The following is a 19,382-nucleotide window of genomic DNA, read 5'->3' on the forward strand; positions in this document are numbered from 1 at the left end:
TTTGTGCAATGCACATGCAAACAAATATGTGAATCGGATTGCAAAATTTAAGGTTCATATAAAAATTTTCAAATCTGTAAGTAGATTGCTTTTTGGGGGGGGGGGGGTTAGTGAAAAATAGTGCATGTAAACACTTGTTTCATCTTGGAATGAATCAGTTTTTTGAACAAATCAGTTGAGTAAATGATTTAAATGTCTCCCTCATAAAGACAGAACAGTGCTGTATAATTAGCCTTCAGTTTATCATTAGTCTGTGTGTTCAAAGATACTTCAAATTATACAATTATTATTTCATTATTTATCTATATCTTCATCTTTTATGTGTAGGGTTAGGGTTAATATGCATGTGTGGGATGTTGCAGTGTCAGGCAGAGAGGGTACTGGGTTGACCGTGTGTGTGTGTGTGTATGTGTGAGCTTGAGGATGGTACTGATGTCATCAGTCTCATCAGAGCATGAAGCTTTAACAGCGCAGTGCCACTCTGTACTGCTGTCCTCTGGACTTTAGCATGATCTTATCCACTCACTCATAGGCAGTCCTGGATGGTGGAGGTCAAAGGTCATGTGCCATGCTACAAAACCGAGAAAATTAGTCTGTGTAAGAAAGAGAAGAGCACAGCGGGGATTTCCTGGTGTGTTTTTCACTCTGATTTATTTATTTATTTTATCCTCCCACGTTCATTCCTCCAGAAAGAACGGTACTGTCAGCCAGTCAGTTCAGCCTGCCAGTGAACAGGAAGTGAAACTGAGAGAATCAGACTGATAGCACAGAGGATAACGAAGAGATAATTAGGTGTGATGGAGAGAGCAATGGTGTTGATTACTCTATCATAAAATAAGCATGCTAGCTGAAGATGTTATTCTAATATGCTGATTTGCTGCTCAACATAATAATGTACAGTATGAAAAATGTATCATTATTTTGAGATTTGCCAAAGATAACGTTATTAGTAATTATTAGTCATACATTTAAATGAGCATTAGATGATGGCAAATGTAATCTAAATGTAAAAATTATACAAAAGGCATGTAGAATTAAATATCCAATATTAATCAATACTGATAATAGACTCCAACATCATGGCAGTGTGTTCTGCATGGACAAACACCACTCACATTTTCTTCAGAGCACCTCGATCATTTTTCTACTGGGATTTGGATTGATTTCAAATTGACGTAATTTGTTTAGCAAATTGGAAACACCTCAGTTATTCACAAGCTGTCTTTCTTATTTTGTCCAATGACAAAAACAAATTTTAAAGTCAAAATGCATTGGTAAATCAAGCTGCTGTTACTGAGTAAACTGACAGATTGAAGGAAACAGTGGTTTGGATGATTAGCCCATTGAAGTCTGTTGCACGTTTGATGGGGAAAATAGCACATTGTGATGCCGCTGAATGTATTTGGAGGGTAATGTGTCCCACAGGAAGGTCCTCGTGACTGACAAGAAGCGGGACGAGTGTTTTATTCCCAAAAGGAAACTGTGTCCAGCTGTGGCCTCTTCCTCACAAATCCAGCCTCCGTCTAACTGTTTTTCTCTCTCTTTTTCCTTTTTTTCTCCTTGTATCTCTCCATTCAGGTCAGAAGACCGACTACTGCCTTGCCAGGTGAGTGCTGTTGGACAGCCAACAAAACCAAACAAGATGCAAACATTTACACTCAAGAATTAATTTAGCACACATGCAGACGTCTCAGGGCCATTTATAGATGAATATCTTGTCTAGACACATTCATCTTTAATTCACATCTGCTGATTTATTTATTGACGCCAGGAGTAGGTGATTTACTCTACAGCTATAATGGAGTACGGAAATGAGAACGGACCTTTAAACAAGAGTTCACAGAAGAGACAAAACAAGCGCTTTCACAACTAACACTTCTGAAAGGCTTTCTGTGTGTGTGTTTAAGGCCAGTGTATTAAAATAGGACCCTTCTCGGGAGGGTGATTTCTACTGGTCTAATGGCTACGGGCAGTTTGTAAATTGAATGTGGAGGGAAATTAGAGCAGTTTGAGGAAAAATGAGCCATCATAATGACAGAGCTTTCTCTTTTTCTTTCCATCGCTCTCTTGCTTGTGTCCATCAGCGGACGGAGGAACTCCACTGTTCGGAAACAGGTAATTATCACCAGTCACCGGTAGAACTGACCCAGAATTGATTCTGGATCAATCCACTAAAGATCATAATCAGTTGCTGTTATTGAAATCGATATGCAGTACAAAACATTACAATGGTGTGCAGTGCTGGGAAAACAGTGGATTGGCATAGGTGTGTAGTGTTGGGATAATATTTAATTGGTATATTTTAAATATACTGTTTATTCATTTAATAAATAGTATTCATACTATTTATTTATTTTAATATTATTCTTGTTTATTATATTATGAATATATCTTTAGTTTTAAATGAGTTAACTCTCCTGATAAACAGTATATAAATGAATATATCTATAATTAGACAACAATCAAGGACATCAGAGTTCGATGGGGTTTTTTTCTTGTTATAAAGCCTGCATTTATTTGATCAAAAATACAGAAAAAAAAATTAATATTGTGATATATTAGGCTATTACAATTTAAAATAATTGTTTTTTAAATTTATTATACTTTAAATTATCATTTATTTCTGTGATGCAAAGCTGAATTTTTAGGATCATTATCACATGATCCTTTAGAAATCATTCTAATATGATGATTCATTATCAAAGTTGGTAACAGTTCTGCTGCTTAATATTTTTTCAGAACATGTGATACTTTTTTAGGATACTTTGATGAATAAAAAGTAAAAAAAAAAAAAAAAAGAAGAAGCTATGTTTTTAAAATATAAATATTTTGTAATAACAATATACACTACTGGTCAGTAATTTGGGGGTCAGTAATTTTTTTTTATTCTTTTTTTTTTTAAATAAAATCAATACTTTTATTCAGCAAGGATGTGTTAAATTGATAAAAAAGTGATAGTAAAGAAAATATATTATTAGAATATATTTTTTTTGTTTGTTTTTTTTTTTTTTGAATAAATGTTTTTTTGTTTTAATGTTTTATTTTTAACCTTTTATTGAGAGAAGAACTGTTTCCAACACTCATAATAAATCAGAATATTAGAATGATTTCTAAATGATCATGTGATAGACTGGATGTTACATGTGACACTGAAGGCTGGAGTAATGATGCTGAAAATTCAGCTTTGCATCACAGGAATAAATTATTTTTTTTTTAAGTATATTCAAATAGAAAACAATTATTTAAGTTGTAATAATATTTCACAATATTACTGTTTTTTCTGTATTTTTGATCAAATAAATGCAGGCTTGATGAGCAGAAGAGACTTCTTTCAAAAACATTAAAAATAGTAATTTTTCCAAACTTTTGGTCTGTACTGTATTTTCAAAAACATTAAAAATAGTAATTTTTCCAAACTTTTGGTCTGTACTGTATACATACATTTTTTTTTTATGTTGTCACTCTCCTGATAAACAGTATTGGTGGAACAGAGAAGACATATCTTATTAATGCTTTTATGCAGAATCTTTGCCCAGAATTTGTCATTGAGGTTAAAAAATTGCAGAAAAATGCTTTAAAAATCATTTTGGAATTGAATCGAGACTTTGTGAATCACAGTCGAACACTCCCAACCCTACTTACATGTGACGTGTGACGTGTATTTGTATGAATACTGTCTATGAAGATTTTTTGCTGTACTTGTGTTCAGTGTATGTCTCTTTAGGATAAGTAATATAACAGTAATAAAGCGGTGCCACCCTGCAATCATTGTGCACATGGCAGTGGGATAAATTTGTAAAATGGGCCAGTGAGATAAATTTAGTGTGCACGTCCTACAACCTAAACCCTACAGGGGTTTACCACCCTACAGTATGGGCGAACAAAGAAAAGGACCCACCGCAGCACTTCATTTAACCACCCCAATGTTCATGTCGCCCTCTAGTGAGGGATAATGATATAAGAGCAGTATTCTGTGACTAGAAGACAAACGATATGAGAAACAAAAGATTTATTGGGGGAATTAAAAAAAAAAAAAATCCAAATGATGCTTTATACTCCTGTATGTATAAGAGTTTGTGAGCTGGACTCTGAGCAGTAAAGTTCAGGCTAGACGTGGCCCAAATTCTGCTTCGCTTAGCCTTTTCCTGCTTACCCAAATAAACAAAAGGAAGCTGTCGAGAGAAGCTGTCGCCTAGCAACCATTGCCCTATTCCCCCATGGCTCAAACTGTGCTGCTTTTTCATCCCTCCTGAAATTCTGTCTGATGCCTGCCTCCCTTTGCAAATATTATTATTAAAGTACTCTGCCGAGAAACAGAGACCCTTGTTCAGAAAGGTTTCCTGTGCTGCAAAATGTCCAGAGAAACCCCCCTGAACCATCTGAACAGACCTGCATATTTTCTCCTTCAAATTTTGTTTTCTATATTTTTTTCCCCCTTCTTTTAGGAGTCCAGCCAAATCATTCCCCTGATGGTGGAGAGTTGTATTCGCTTCATCAGTCGACACGGTGAGCTCTCTCTCTCTCTCTCTCTCTCTCTCTCTCTCTCTCTCTCTCTCTCTCTCTCTCTCTCGCTCTCGCTCTCGCTCTCCTTTTCTTGCCAAAAGCCCTATTGCTGTGCTGCTCTCTAGACTTTCCCTGATGAAATGAACAAAGTGTTCTGTTCTGCTTCATTTATTGTTTTTATCATACAGTATATACAACCTATATTACTATAGAACTATCCAGGTTTTTTTTTTTTTTTAATTTGAGGATTCAACTCAATTTAGTCCCAGCTTTATTTATTTATTTCATATACCATTTATTACTTGTGTCATGGAAAATCTGGAATATATTTTATCATACAATTCAAAATTATTTATTTGTAAAATTATTATAAAAATGTATAATTAGTATTCATTAATAATTAATTGATTATTAATTATGAAGTAATCAATTTATTTATTTTATCCAAATCACATTAAACTCAGACAAACTACAAAATTTTAAAAAAATTTTTTTTTTTTTTGCCATGATGCTGTAGATTCAGTAGACCCAGCCTAGTTGAGATCGTTAGGATTATATCAGTATCTACTATGAAGTACATACATTTCAAGTGCCAGAGTAAACCAGTACGACACTTCCTGTCTATTCTTTGTCCATAACGTCATCTCTGTGTCTGTACAGGTCTCCATCATGAGGGCATATTCAGGGTGTCTGGCTCTCAAGTGGAAGTCAATGATATTAAGAACGCCTTTGAAAGAGGTGAGTCTCTCTGGACTGTCATATGCTGAGCCTTGTTTTATCTATTTCGAATCAAATCTGCATTCTTCAAGGGTTCTTACTTTCTTGTGTCTCAGGTGAGGACCCGCTGGCTGGGGACCAAAACGATCACGATATGGACTCCATTGCTGGAGTGTTAAAGCTCTACTTCAGAGGCCTGGAGAACGCCCTCTTTCCTAAGGAAGTCTTCCATGACCTAATGTCCTGTGTCTGTGAGTGTCCGCTTTATTTTCTACACCCACGGTACACGTGCGCACTGCAGACCAGATTAGACAATGGAGAAGCTTTTGTCCTAAATAAACTCGTCTCTTGTTCATGTTGTTTTTCCAGCCATGGAGAACCTCCAGGACAGAGCTGTCCACATCCGCAAAGTCCTGCTGTCCCTACCCAGCAACACCCTGGTTATCATGAGATACCTGTTCGCTTTCCTCAACCAGTAAGTTCCACCGATCAGAGCTGGTCTGGAATGAATTTTCCCACCAAAGTCATTGGGTTCTTTTGTTTGTCTGTGATTTTTAACTCAAGACAAGGTCTGTGACAATCATTTACTCCCCCTCATGTCCTTCCAACCACGTATCACTTTCTTATGTCCAGGGAACACAAAAGTAGATGTTTTGCAGAATTTCCCAGGTGCTCTTTTCCATATAAAAAAGGAAAGGACAAAAAAGCTCTTTTAAATAAATTAAATTCGGTCCATATGGCTTGTGCTCAGTGTAATTCCATAGACTACTGCGTTATTATTCAATTAATTATTTTTTCTGGCGAAAAAACTGTATGGTTTAATAACATATGTCCATTCGTCAATTTTTTTTTGCATCCCTTAAGATATGAGATTTTCAGTGAATAAAGGAATAAAAAGAAAGTTAGCGGTTTGGAGCAACATAAGGGTGAGTAAATGATGACAGAATTATTTGGATGAACGATTCCTTTCAACCAGTGCCAATTTACCATGATTTATTACAGCTAACCTTAGCCCAGCATACAAAGAGCTTATGTACAGTCTAAACTTGTCATTTTACAAGACCTTTTTACTACAAATTTAAATATTCTCTTACCAAAAAGAGAAGGTTGGCCTATACCCAACCTCAGCTGAGGGCTACAGCACTCAAGCCTCTTGGAACGCGTCCCTCCGTATCTCTGCCTCTTGTTCTTACATTTTTTTCCACCCTGTGGTCCTTTTGAAAGACCCTCCAGACCACAACACGATCTTAGTTTCTACTCCAGCAGGCATGTCTGGTTTTCCTAAAGCATCTGAACCCTTTCCAGCCCTCGTATCACAGCCAGAAGGGGGAAGCGAATGTGTGTTGAAATATGGTGTCGCCATCAAGCCACCATTAGTGCTCCCCTGCTGGACGTCTGTAGCCCTGGGTGAATGGCTTCTCTGTTTGCTCTACTGCCGATAGATCTTTCCTCTGCTATAAAAGTCAAATGGAGGTGCCAGAATAGGTCTCTGAAGAACTGCCGCTCTCTCTAATGCGCTCTAGCATTCATTACAGCCAATCATGTGCATCATTCGTAGGTATGCATGGCATACACTCACAAATACACATCAAGAGATCTCATTTAGACGGCAATGCAGACAGAAATAAGCAAAGAGAGATAGGTCATTTGAAGCTCTTATGCAGTTGTAACTGTTTGGAGGATGGTGCCCATAAATTTGGTTTGGAGCCCCTACTGCTTTTATCCCAACCCCCGTTACCCCAAAAACATATACGGTTAAGGACATCTCTCCCAACATTTTGGACACACCCAAGTTTTCAGTAATCAAATGAAGTGGGCATACTGTGGAGTAAGAAAGGAACAAATAAAAAGTTGTAACAATTCAGAGCAGTCTCACAGACACACATAAATGAGAGAAAGCTGGCTTAGGCTCATGATAAATGAGCTGTTGCGAGGAAGTGTAGATAGAGATTCAGTCTGGAACTCAATCTGTTTTTCACATTAGTCCAGCAGGAGCTGGTGTCTCCATGAGAATAGTCATATGATCAGGGATCATTTTAACATGTTTCTGGATAGTATGACTATTGTGTACATTTTTTGTTGTTGTTGGTTATCAAGATACAACACTTACTACAAAAGATACAAAATATTTTGTGATGTGTGTGATGGATGTTGAGTGAGGAATTGAGGGAAACCAATTAATTTGTTGTGTTTTAGTAGATATTCAAATTAGCTTTTTAATGATTTTTTTTTCTTTATTTTTATTTTTTTTATTTTTTTTATTTATTTTTTTGACCTGCACGTCATGTAACCATTAACAATATCAGAGAACAGTGAACATGCAAATGTGTTCTTGTTATTAAAATATTTACTTAAAATTCAAATAAATTATAAAGTCAAAGGGGTATGGTTGGCAAAAAAGGTGATTCCTGTGTATGCTGTATAATAAAATAATTGAATGTAATAATTGACATTCAATTTGCATACAATAATTTGTTATGGACCCACTGAAATTAAAATTCTGAGCCGAAACCGAAAATTCTGGATGCACTTGCCTGAAAATTAAAATAAAAAAAAAATTCTGAGCCGAAACCGAAAATTCTGGATGTTTTAGTGATAATGAATTAAAAAAAATACAAGCCAATAAAAAAACACACTTTTACTGAAAGTTAAACAAATTGGACCAGAAATATGTTAATAATAAATATCAATATATCACTTTTATTCAGTTCCATACAAAATAATCAGATTTAACATTTAGTGTCATTTTACCAGTGTTGCTCAGTACAGCAATACTACACCATGTTACATCACAGTAGCACTATTGCAAACAGGAACAAATAATGATATTATAGCAATATTTAAGCAGGCTTTTCATATCTGTTTTTTTTTAACTCTGTATTTTTCTCTCTCTTTTAACTAGTCTGTCCCAGTACAGTGATGATAACATGATGGACCCTTACAACCTGGCTATCTGCTTCGGCCCCACACTCATGTCTGTGCCTGAGGGCCATGACCAAGTCTCCTGCCAGGCACATGTGAACGAGTTCATCAAAACCATTATTATACATCACGAGACCATCTTTCCAGGGCCCCGTGAGCTGGAGGGCCCCATATATGACCGTGGAGGAGCCGCTGAGGAATACTGGTGAGTCTAGAGTGAAGTTAGTAAGAAAGAAAGATGAAAACGAATCCCATAATCTTGGCAAAATTCATTGGCAGTGAATACTAGCCCCATATTTTATAGAAGCAGCTGCTCAGCCGAACCACAAAACCAGAAATGAATTGATCAGACGAGCTTGATTAAATGCAGAATCTGTCAGACATGATGGATTGAGCAGTATAAAGATAGAGAGACATTATAAAGACCTTCAGGGAGTCAGTCACTTTTTAAAGTTCCTACGTATGTTATGCTTACTTAAGCCGTCAGTTCAGTGGTTGAAGGCATAGATACATTTCCATGTATCAGCACATGACCTAGACTCCCAAAAGATGTCACCGTGAAAGCAACCAGAATAGTGGCAGGCAGCCAGACTCACAAACCACCAACATGTGGTCCGTTTTTAAATGAAAAACAAGGTTATCCTACCCTGCTCAAGGCCAAGTGCTAATAAAATGCCCTCCTGCTGCTTTTTAGTAACTGTTTTGGATGTCATAGAGGAAATGACTTCAGACTGTTGTGTCATCGTGAAAAGAAAGCAACATGTCCAGGTCAGGTTTGTTTGTGAGATGCAGGCTCTTTTCATGCACGGGATTGTTTAGATTGCATGGGTGGTGTAATTAAGACTGAGCTGGTGAGATGATGTGTTTTTAGCTCAGGGTTTAGTCAGAGTCTCGTTTCAGCTTCCTGAGGTTCCAGGTCACGTGAAGTCGAGACACGTTAACAACATACTGTAGTTAACACGTTGCATGCTCAGTCCCTGCCCTGATAAGAATTACTGTTCGTTCAGTATTTTAACTTCATTTACATCTTTATAGCCTCAGATCTGAATTTGAGATGCATGTGAATATTCAGATATTTTATTGAGCATATAAAAAGCATAAAAAAGTATAAACATTTGTTTGATTTATGTAGTCAGGGTGTATTATTTTTTTTAAAAATTATAATTCTGAGTGAATCTCATAAAAAATGTTGTGATGCCCTTAAAAAATGACCCAGACAAATTTACTTTACGCAGTGTCCTTGAAATGCTAAAGTAAAAGTTTTGTCGAAGATTGATCCTGAGAGCAGAATGAGATATCGCGTGTCTCTGGGGAAGACATTAAAAATCACAGCAGCTTCTGACCTCCGTGAACACAAACTCATCTGCTTGAGGGCGAAGAAGCCACATGGATCATTTTACCTTAAGAGCCCAGATCAAAGCTACACTGGGTCTCTCAGATGGAGTGACAGGAGGATCACAGGATCTTCTTCACCCAACTAACTGCTCAATGAGGGCCAGTCTGTCATTTTAAAGATTCACTGAAACTGTGATGGACCTGTACTTTGCCAAACCTGTCTGACAGCGGGTCCCTACACACACCAGGTAGAGATTAGTGCATTATACAGTCATTACCCTCAGGTTCCTTCTGTCTAAAGCTGCTTTCTAATGAAATTAAGCTTTTCATTAGCCCAGGCTTCATGCTTGCCAACTGTCTATGTAATAAACCGGGATGGTTTTAGTGAGATATATTCCAGCTGGGTAGAGCACAGTACTTTCACTCTACAGAGCTTGAATTTCCTCCAGCATATGTTACGAGAGAGCGGCTTTTATTAGTAGAGTGATGACAGGAAATTAGGCAGTGTTTTTGCTTGAGTGCTCAATAGGAGATCAGGTTGTTCAGTTGGATTTTTTGCTAAATGAATACTAGGGTATTAGAGGGTTTCTTGGCCTGTGAATGGCATAACAGAGTTGTTATCAGCACTGAGGCCCTCATGACCTTGGAAACGAGCCATTTTCCTGTGCATTAGTACTGTGTTTGTTTTCTGGTCACATTAGATTCCGTGCTGGAGTTGAGTTGAGTGAGCACAGGTTCAGTTTAGAGTCAAGAGGCCACAGGAAAGGCCAGCTTTGATCCTTGTATCTGGGCTCTGCTTCCTGTTTTGCTTCAAAGAAGCATGGACACTAGAGTATCATAACTGGTTCTCAGAAATGTTTTCATTCACTGTCATGTGGGTGATTTTCGATCTTTGTTTCTTGTATCTTCTTGTTCATTATTACTATAGCAGTCAAAAGTTGAATACACCTACTCATTCTTGATTATTACTATTTGTCACATTTTGAATAAAGGTTGTAAAAACCATGAAGTATTGTGAAAAAAAATGGGGGATTTTATGGGGAAAAATAGTACAATTGTGAATTGTGGCTCAAAAATGGATATTGGTTCATGGACAGCAGGAGGATAGGGAAAACGATGTGAATACAAATAATAAAAGCATGCATTTATAATCATATAATATATATATAATCATATAATCATGCATATTAAGAATAGTAAAAATAAATATACACAAAATATAAATAATCAAATAATAAATCTAAATAGTCTCATGAGCTTTTAAAAGGTACAAATGTTTCTAATCAAACTTTCTGTGTTTGTGTACTTATTATTTATTTAGTGTATTTATTTATTGATTTACTTTTATTTAAACTACGTTTAAAAGTTTTTTTTTTAAACTTCAACAAGAATGCATTAAATTGATCAAAAGTGAGAGAGTAATCAATTTAAGTTCAAAATAGTTATTTAAAATTGTAATACTTCACAGTATATTTCTTTTTAAGGTTTTTTTTTTTTTTTTTTTTTTTTTATCAAATTTGAGCCTTGGTTAGCATAAGAGACTTCTTTCAAAAGCATATTAAAAATCTTGTCGACCCAAACAAACGGTTTGTTAATTTATTCACTAAATTATATCACTTAAAATGGAAATTCATACCTTAATACAGTTTATGTCTACAAAATGAATCAAAATAATCAAATTTAAAAACCTTTCAAGCATCAGGCAGAAGCTGTAAGCTGTAGATCAAAAGTTCTTAAAGATCATACATTTACTCGGGTTTTAGTCAACTTTTCATTTTGATTACCTTTTTTACTTGTTATTGTTGATGTTTTCGTTTTGTATAATTTTTGTTTTTTTTTTTAATACAATGGTTAATGTTTGTGTTGTTGTCATTTTTAATGTCCGTAATTGAGGTTTTCACTGATAGATGTTTCTTGTGGTCAATTCAACAGTGATAGTCCACACATTGAGCCCCCTCTGGTGGATGAACCTGCACCTGACGCTGCCTCTGAAATCCACAACAGCGATGATGGTGAGCCCAGATGCCATTCAAAAGACCGTACTAACACGCGCACACATTTTTCATAAAGACACACTGTTGCCGCCAGCACAAGTCAGCTCATCGTGGAAGCTCCTATTTCATGCCCCACTTTTGCCCATGCACCCCTTCTGCAGCGCTAAACCTGTTATGATAAATGTGCTCTAACCTGCCTGGCTTCCTGTGCAATAACCCTTCCTCTTTTCCTTGTGCTCTTCCTCCCTTCTCACTTTCTCCCCTTCCTGTCCTCTCTCTTTTTGTCTTTCCCTGTCTTTTATTTCTCTAAATAGTAAAGTCAGGGTCCTTGAACGTTTCAGAGTCTGACCCCATTGAGGCCATCGCACGTTTTGACTACTCTGGACGCACCAATCTTGAGCTTTCCTTTAAGAAGGGGGCGTCTTTGCTGCTGTACCACCGTGCATCTGAGGATTGGTGGGAGGGTCGCCACAACGGCACTGAGGGACTGGTGCCGCACCAGTACATAGTAGTGCAAGACATGTAAGCTGTCTGGTTTATTGACTTGAATTAATGATATCAATCAGAACTGCTTCTTAAACCAGTTATTCAGTGTCGTACTAGTAATAACTGATTAACTATCAGTAAGACTGCCCATAGTGTATGTGAATTCTAGAGGTGTCTTTGATTTTGTGTGATAGGCCAGATGGATATGCAGGCAGGGGAAGTCCCAAAGCTGACCTAGAGGCTTCCCATGATGCTGTGGAAGAGAAGGTGTCCACCAGAGCCAGTGCCAGCTCACCCACTGGAGGTCATGTAGCTGATATCTACCTAGCTAACCTCAACAAGTAAGTTAACAGTTCATCTGGTATGCATTAATAAAAACGGTGAGCAAAAAAGTAAAATTGTACATATACATATATATACAATCATATATATATATATATATATACACACCACATATACACACACAAAGTATATATTGATACATTATGTGTATATATAAGGATAGTATATCCTTATATATATACTATACACGCACAGTATATATGATACAGTGTATGTGTGATATATATATATATATATATATATGTAGTATGTGTGTGTGTGTGTGTGTGTGTATGAACAAAAGATGAACTAAATGTCGATTATCATGTAATTTTGCCTACACTTTATCCATCTTAGGATGAGGAAACGGCCAGAAGCGCCCAGCATCCGAAGAACAATCCGGGCAGTGGAGGGTGTAGGTGAGGGCTCATCCGGAGCAACAGGGGGTTTAAAGACCTCGTCCATGCCAGCAAGTGGACTGGCCAAGGAAGGGACAGACAAGCGACCGGTCAGTGCTCACAGTGTCCTAAACTCCATCACCCGACACTCCTCTCTGAAGACTAAGGTAGAAGGTCCTCAGCTCCGCAGGTCCACGCCTGCAGGGCGATCCAAGAGTTTCAGCAATCACAGACCACTGGACCCAGAGGTCATCGCTCAGGTGGAGCACAGCTCACAGGTACGACAAACCCAGAATCTGGAAATTTAATTCAGCGTGACACTGCTTTGATTGCTTTAAAAGTATTATTTAAATTCAGAAATATTCTGACCCTGTCAGTTTTCATACAAACTTACAATGAATAAGAATAGCACACGTGTAGAAATCCATTTTCCACTCCGAAAAATAGGGCAGAGCTCTCCAGAGGAGTGTCTGTGTTTTTTTTAGAACGTCCTATTTATCTTTCTTTGAGCTGTAATTTCACGTCTGGATAAGGGTCCAGAATCGATCCCGACTGTGGTTGTATGTAATTGAGTTGGAGTGTCTGCAGTCCGGTCATTATGAGTGTGTACTTGCTGTACAACAGATATCAGAAGCGACTGACCTTAGCTAAAGCCAAAGCTACAGATGTTGTCTTTTTGAAAAGGAGTGAATTGCTGGAAAGTAAACTCCATTAAACTCCAATAATATGAAAAAAAGGCCAGATGACAGTAATGTTTTTGAAATTGTGGCTACAAAAATAACTCTATATATACACTACTGTTCAAATGTTTGGGATCAGTAAGATTTTTATTGTTTTTTTTTTAATGGAGTCTGCTCATCAAGGCTGTATTTATTTGATCAAAAATATAGAAAAAACTGATTTATTATATTTATTAATATGCTGATTTATTCTCAGTGTTGGACCTGTTGTGCTGCTTTTTTTTTTTTTTTTTTTGGAACCTAGGATACTTTTTTCTTTCATTCTTTGATGAATAAAAAGTTAAAAAAAGAACAGCATTTATTCAAAATAGAAATCCTTTCTAACAATGTAAGTCTTTCCTATCACTTTTTATCCATTTAGCACATTCTTGCTAAATAAAAGTATTAATTTCTTTAAAAAAAAAAATACTAACCTCACACTTTTGAATAGAAGTGTAGTGTATGTTGTAACCCGAAATTTATATTTTGAATAAACGCTTTTTAACTTTTTATTTATCAAAGAATCCTGAAAAAAAGTATCACAGGTTAAAAAAAAAATATTACGTTTCCAACACTGACTACAATTATATTAGAATATTTTCTGAAGGATCATGTGGCACTAAATACTGGGGTAATGATGCTGAAATTTCAGCATTGCTTCACAGAAATAAATTCTATTGTATATTAAAAGAATATTAAAGTATATTAAAATAGAAAGCTGTTACTTTAAATTGCAATAATATTTCACAAAATTATATATTCTATAATATATTAAGTATTATGCTATATATTAAAATATAAAAAAATATATTTTATTAAAATAATTATCTATAAAATAATTCAATCATGTTTTTTAAATTGTTTTATGTAATATACATTCACATTTTCTCATTATGTCTTTCTTCATTTTTCTCTTTCTTTCAGGACATTGAGGAGACTATGAACACGGCTTTAAGTGAGCTGCGAGAGCTGGAGAGGCAGAGCAACGTCAAACACACTCCTGACATTGTGCTTGATACTCTAGAGCAGCTGAAGAGCGGAGGGGCATCCGAACCCTCCAGCCCGCTTCATTCCCGCCTGCTCCGTGAGGCCGACTCCTCCCAGCATCCTCTGCAGCGCAGCGCCAGCTCGGCCAGCGACATGCCCTCCACCTTCCGGCCCGGCAAAACCTCGGGCCCCAAAAGCCCTCTGTCTTCAATGTCTACCACAGGTCTGTCCGCTTCCGGCTCCACCTTTAGAGAGAACAAACCCCCAGCCACCAAACCCAAGCCTGTGGTGTTCCCAAAAAGCAGTTCGGCAGGTGGCAGTCCGGCAATGGGATCCCCAACCACCACCATACCCCCAACACCACCGCCCCCTCCACCACCCACCGACAAGTCCTGCCCCGTCTGAGCATTTACAACCTCGATCTGTGATCAGTTTCTTAGTAATTCCAAGAGCACGCTCTAATACTGACTATTTGGATCTTCATGAAAATCTGTGGACAACTTAACAGACTCAAACTGATAATGGATGCTTGCGTGATTGAGCATGAGTGTGTGTGTGTGTGTGTGGAATTAATATACACATGTGGAATGTTGGAGTGATTTTACAACACTGTTTTAGTCTGGATTGAGACATGGATGTCAGCAATCCCTCTTTTCTAATCCCAAATGAGTGGTTTGGAGTTTTTCCGACTGATTTTATAAGGGGACAGACTTTGAGGACAAACGAGCAGTGGAAGTGCTTTCTGAGGACGCGAGACTTTGGTGCATCTTGAATCAGGTTACAGACGGCACAGCATCTCAGTAAATAGAAACAAATTTTCCTGGTATGAATTTGTTATACAATAATCAGTAGTTACAGTTCATATAATCCACCGTTTCTGCTTAAACACATCAATCCTAAACACACCAAATAAAGGAACAGGAACATCTTTGCATGAGGATTCACAAGATATTTGCATGGCAAACGTGGATTCCCTAACAGACAGATTCAAAAGCACTTCTGACATTATTAACAGTCTAATATGTGGTTTTATTGTACTATTATATCAGAGGGCACATAAAAAAAGAGGGTGTTGGGTTTTTTTTGTAGAAGTTTAATGATCATGATTATAACTGGAAAAAGTGATCTAAAAATGAGGAATGTCATGCAAGCACATTATTTCTTCGTCACCCATGTATAAAAAAAGAAAAACAGAAACATAATTTTATTTAATTGTCCCTATGTCATTACTCACCTTTGGGTCTGTATCATGGTATCTGTGTATTAGTATGTGTGTTTACGTACAGTATGTATATTCTGAATCTAAGCAGCCTAACAGCAGCTTTTAGAGATTGATGATGCAAAAAAGGGAAAGACTTAAAACAGACCAATGGAGGATACATGCAAAAACGTAGCTTGCTTTCCTCAGTTTTTCCAACTCTGAAAGAATAAGCGTGCAAAAAGCCTCTTTAAAAGTCTGACAATCTTCATCACACGGTCTGCCTGATTATGCCTTCGACATAATGGATTGGAGATGTCTGTGTTTTATTAAGCAAGGCCTTAATGTCCTAGAAAATGAGTTGTGGTGGTATTCAAAAGTATCCTGCTTCACTTTGAAGCCTTACAAGCAATGACTGTGACTCCTGGAAAATCTCTACAGACAGACTGAGATGTTTTTGACTGAGGCACCCCCCACCCCAAATAACGCAGAATTTTTTCCTTACGTGTTATTTTCTGAACGTGTTGTCGTGTTCTGAAAACGTCTTCACAGGTGGTTACATTTGTTCATGTGTTAATGATTGGAAGTATTCTGTGTGTGTTGTTCCTGATACCTCATAAAGGCAACTGAAAACTGTCTTATTGGAGTTCTTTTGTGGGCGGGACCTTTACATGCAAATGAGAGCAGTGTGTGTTTAATGTGTAATGTTAATAGTACACACATACTGTTTTCTTTCATGGAGTAAACTGAAATCAATCATTATACACTTGAATCTGCATTGTATGTTTGTGAACAAATTAAGTGAGGGTGATTTTCGTTCTTTATTTGTAATCATAACTATTGTTAAAATGTAATTCCTGTCCAATTGAAACAAGACTGTAAAATGAATCGTCTTGTTGGATATATTTATAGTTGTCCATTCAGATATCTGTTACCAGAGAAACCCGTGTTCAGGTGTACTTTGTATATACAATAGTGTACATTACAGAGGTACATTCTTTTTCTTCATATTTTGTTTGTGGTTTTCTTTTTCTTTCTGGTACAATATTGTACAGTTACAGCAATAGTAGTTGCCACTCAAATATACATTCTATAATTCCACGTGTAGTTCTTGTAGTAAACATTTTTAAATAAAAACAAAAATTGCTTGCTAAATGTGTATTTGATTATTTCAATAAAAATGCAAAAAATTGAAAATGACCTTTTTTTTTTCCCATTTTTACCAGTCACTTTTTCATTTGAAATAATTGTTACTATTCATTTTTTAGAATGTTATAATTTTTATTTTTCATTTTTATTATTCTCTTTTTCTTTTGGTTTTACAAGCCCCTTTTTATTTTAATTTTTGTAAACAGTTTGTATTTTTGCCAATGTTTTTTTATTATTTTATTTTTTTTTTATCTTTTTTTTTTCCCATTTTTACCAGTCACTTTTTCATTTGAAATAATTGTTGTTGTTGTTTGTTTAAATATATAACTGGGCATGGATCTCATATATAATATATATATATGTATGATACTGTATATGTATGTAATATATATATGTGTATATATATATAAATATAATACGGCCGATACTGTAGGTCTACTATTATATATATATATTGTAGCATCAATCCGAGATGCCTTGTTACAGTGTCTAGTATTAAGCAATTTTACATTAGCCATTACAGAAAAAGTACCCACATTTAGCTTTCACACGTATGTTGTGTGTAATGTTTGTAAAATACCCGAGTGATTCACATCATATCTATAAGTGTTTCTTTGGAACTAGAAGGGACTGTCCAGCTCAGCTCCCATTTCTCATGAACTTCATAATTCCAGATTATTTAGTGTTCATTCACTGGACCAAAAAGTAAAATGAATAAAATAAAAATGAATGAACCCAATATAGTATGGAATTTCATTAATAAACTACAGAAGTTTGTTAACTTGCTAAGGAATAATTAGGATTTTATTTATTTATTTATTTATTTTTACATAAATTGTACCTTTAGACACCTATTCTGTTCTTGAAGAAATTCTAAATATATTTAAAGTGCCAAAAATCGGATTAATAATTTATCCTAAGCAGGAAATATGGGCATTTTTTTTATAAATATTGGCAAAAAAGAGACAGGAAAGGTTTGTAAAGAATTTACTAGAATATGCAAATCATTTTGAACAGACTTAAGGCAAAAATGCTTTTTTTAAGAAAAGTAGCCTTACTTGCTTGCATTTCTGGATTATTTTGCTATTTTAAATTCCGTCCACGAGAGGGCGACATCCATTTGATCCAGCCATTATGATGTCACTTTGTAGGCAAAAACCCGGAAGCGAGTTAGCATTTTAGCACTTCCGGTTCCATCGCCCCAGAGAATCAATGTTTTTTTTTTTTAATGGGATTTTGGTTAAATCCCTGAAATAAGGTCCGTGGTTCACACCATAGATATATACACATAACATTTTGTGTACCCACCCTAACAAAGCTGAAATGTGGTACTTTATTCACTAAAATAATTTTAATCTTACCATATCCAAAAAAAAAAAACACTCTGCTGTTATTTAATAGATTAAATGTACTAGAATTGTATTGAATAGTACGTGGAGACACGTTTTTAATAAAAAAAAATATCGAAATGTAGTGAAATACGTGCTTTCAAATGTCCTTTAGTTATGATTATTTCATTTATTCACTATACTATTTACTATGAATGTCTCATTTAAGTTTTAATTTGGCTCTAGTTTCGTATTTGTTATAGTTTATAAGAAAAGGTTCGTGCAGCGTGGGTTAAAATTCATATACAGAGTAAATCCTTTCCACTGAACGTGTTAAAAATAAGTTTGAAAAAGTTGTAGGGGGCATGGTGGTGGTGACGTTGAAGGCGAGCGACCGTGGCGCTGTAGTTCTTTTGCAGCCTAGGCTTAGCTTTTAAGTTCTGGCACTTTTATTTAAGCTTCAAAATTCATCAAAGTTATATTATGTTTTGAAGATTATCTTGATGGACAAAACTTGTACGTTTCATGGCCTATGGTTGGACACTTTTTTACACTTGGACATTTTTTGCGATTGTCGAGGGAACCAGTGCGATGCTAACAGCCGAGACGCATACAAAGTGACGTCACAGTTCTAAAAAAAGTTAGTGGTTTGCACATAAACTACGTAAAATGACCCACAACATAATATTTTAACTTGTGTTATGTTTTCTACCTAACACTTTTTATCCATTCTAACTAACTAACTATCTAACTTTTAGATGAAAACATATGTTCAGAGAAAAATACACCAGTAACGTACCCTTAACACAAACGAGATGCACCGAACAAGGAAGTTCCTGACAGAAACGAAAGTTGCTGGTGACACTGGTTTCCGTCGAGCTGCTCTCTCTCATAACTCACACAGGAGGACCGCAGCTGTAATTAGTCCACAGAAAAACACACAGGGATTGAAAAATTCGGATAAAAGTGGAAAATGCACAGGCATCTAACACACAAATGGTTGGTTGCTTTATTTTGTGGTTTCGTGTGTTGTCAGAGTGATGATGATATCGATGTGTTTATGATATAAAGGGGAAATCCTCATAATCATTGTTGGCAGTTCACACAAAGTTTATCTATAGAATAATAACTTGTTTTTGGAGAAATATGATACTATGTTAATGTATATTCTGTGTTTGCAGGTCGTATAGAAAGGAAATGGATTTTATTTGACGCCTCTGTTTGTTGTTGAGTGAGTTTTTTTTGGTGATTGTTTTGTTAAGTAATAAGGTGGTTAGTTTTTTTTTATTAATACAATGGTTGGTTGATGAGAATATTTTGTTTGT

General features: G+C 36.1%; 1 protein-coding gene and 1 long non-coding RNA gene across 5 annotated transcripts in view; both read left to right on the top strand.

Moving 5' to 3' along the window:
- The window catches only part of LOC109087963 (SLIT-ROBO Rho GTPase-activating protein 2), a 91,705-nt gene extending 74,970 nt beyond the window's left edge, over positions 1-16,735 (top strand). For 3 of the 4 annotated variants that reach the window (XM_042734258.1, XM_042734260.1, XM_042734261.1), the window contains 12 exons: positions 1,579-1,606; positions 2,085-2,115; positions 4,446-4,506; positions 5,164-5,241; positions 5,337-5,471; positions 5,590-5,695; positions 8,123-8,347; positions 11,410-11,489; positions 11,786-11,993; positions 12,152-12,298; positions 12,636-12,954; positions 14,320-16,735. In XM_042734258.1, the coding sequence (XP_042590192.1) occupies positions 1,579-1,606; positions 2,085-2,115; positions 4,446-4,506; positions 5,164-5,241; positions 5,337-5,471; positions 5,590-5,695; positions 8,123-8,347; positions 11,410-11,489; positions 11,786-11,993; positions 12,152-12,298; positions 12,636-12,954; positions 14,320-14,787 (1,886 nt within the window). In that variant the 3' untranslated portion in view covers positions 14,788-16,735. The remainder of the gene's footprint in view (positions 1-1,578; positions 1,607-2,084; positions 2,116-4,445; positions 4,507-5,163; positions 5,242-5,336; positions 5,472-5,589; positions 5,696-8,122; positions 8,348-11,409; positions 11,490-11,785; positions 11,994-12,151; positions 12,299-12,635; positions 12,955-14,319) is intronic. The other variant, XM_042734262.1, reaches the window with a different exon arrangement.
- A 1,683-nt stretch (positions 16,736-18,418) lies between these two features.
- On the top strand, positions 18,419-19,297 carry LOC122138928. The gene is made up of 3 exons (XR_006155910.1): positions 18,419-18,697; positions 18,816-19,056; positions 19,239-19,297. It is a non-coding gene; the product is annotated as an uncharacterized LOC122138928 (long non-coding RNA).
- Positions 19,298-19,382: the final 85 nt, after the last annotated feature.

The sequence above is a fragment of the Cyprinus carpio genome, chromosome B11 (genome assembly GCF_018340385.1).
Source record: "Cyprinus carpio isolate SPL01 chromosome B11, ASM1834038v1, whole genome shotgun sequence".
In the NCBI taxonomy this organism is placed as follows: domain Eukaryota; kingdom Metazoa; phylum Chordata; class Actinopteri; order Cypriniformes; family Cyprinidae; genus Cyprinus; species Cyprinus carpio.